Source organism: Juglans microcarpa x Juglans regia, unplaced genomic scaffold, assembly GCF_004785595.1.
Source record: "Juglans microcarpa x Juglans regia isolate MS1-56 unplaced genomic scaffold, Jm3101_v1.0 JmScfU0072, whole genome shotgun sequence".
Lineage (NCBI taxonomy): Eukaryota > Viridiplantae > Streptophyta > Magnoliopsida > Fagales > Juglandaceae > Juglans > Juglans microcarpa x Juglans regia.
In genome coordinates this window covers 1-1,144 of record NW_024475816.1, presented here as the reverse complement: position 1 = coordinate 1,144, position 1,144 = coordinate 1, and the positions used below count along the sequence as shown (strand labels likewise).

The following is a 1,144-nucleotide window of genomic DNA, read 5'->3' as shown; positions in this document are numbered from 1 at the left end:
TGGATTCTCCCACTCCTTTGGATCCCGCCCCATCAGTGATATCACGAAGTTCACTGTCGTATCTTTCGGATTCTGTAGCCAAGAAGTTCTTCATCTTCTGAGACTGCATGCGGTACCAAGGGTACTTGGAGGGTGAATTCTTAGAGTCTCGAGAATCACTGCTTTCAAATATGTCATCTTCTGCACATCTTCCTCCTTAATCTCTTCAGCTCCTTACCCCACAACGGCCTTGATTTCAGCAAAAAGCTTGGCTTGAATATATTGGTGCTTCACTATATTTGCCATGATCCACTGCAGCGTTGTTAGGCTTGTGTCGGCGCCGGCATTGATGAACTCTGAGCACAAACTCAGTATACCGGCTTCCTCAAGCTTGCCAGCTTCCTGATCATGATCATCATTCATTTGCATATCCAGTAAGGTATCTGTGTATGATACCAACTCGGATTGTTTCCTTTCCTCTTGCTTTAACTTCTTTCGAGCTCTGATTAGAGGCAAGATTATTTCAGCCTGACTTCAAGATATTCGAGTACCTCTTCCAACGATCTCTGAACAGCTAGCAACTTCCCCAAACTGCTCGTAGTTGAAAATAAGTTCAGCTTGAATGCGTTCAACTTCTCTAATCGTGCTATCGTTGACATCGCCGAAAGCCATGAGAATGAACAAGGAAAAAACCGCATGGTGGATATGATCGAACACATGAACGGGCTGATCGCCATGCAAGAAACACTGGTTGAAGCTGTTAACCAATGTTCCCAAGATCCGCTTGCGTTCCAGAGAGTAAGCTTTCAGACTGGCAGGGTGGAGAACTTCAGAGTTGACATTACGACGAAGAACACGCCAAGTCTGGCCTAGGTAGATCCACCAATACCTTGCGGTTATTACTGAGAACGGAGCTGAGAGGACCATCGAGGGACGGCTCGAGAAGGCGGCACTGTTCCGGACATGGGCTTCATGGGCGGCCGAGTGAGGTGACGAAAACGACGGGTTCAGAGCCAATATGGAGAGTAGTGACGGGCCCATACTTGAGGGACAGGCTACGGAGGAAAGATTGTTCTGTTTTGGTGGAATTGGAGAGGAGATGTAAGAGAAATTTGATGCAAAACCAGAGAGAGAGAGAGAGGAGAGAGAGAGAGAGATGAGGATG

The 1,144-nt window shown here is 47.1% G+C and overlaps 1 protein-coding gene across 1 annotated transcript; it reads right to left on the bottom strand.

The window, feature by feature from the left end:
- Nucleotides 1–213: 213 nt before the first annotated feature.
- On the bottom strand, nt 214–1,020 carry LOC121245589 (cytochrome P450 89A2-like). The gene is made up of 2 exons (XM_041143591.1): nt 531–1,020; nt 214–479 (listed from the first exon to the last, which is right to left on the bottom strand). The coding sequence occupies exons 1-2, from the start codon at nt 1,018–1,020 to the stop codon at nt 214–216; spliced, it is 756 nt and encodes a 251-aa protein (XP_040999525.1).
- Nucleotides 1,021–1,144: the final 124 nt, after the last annotated feature.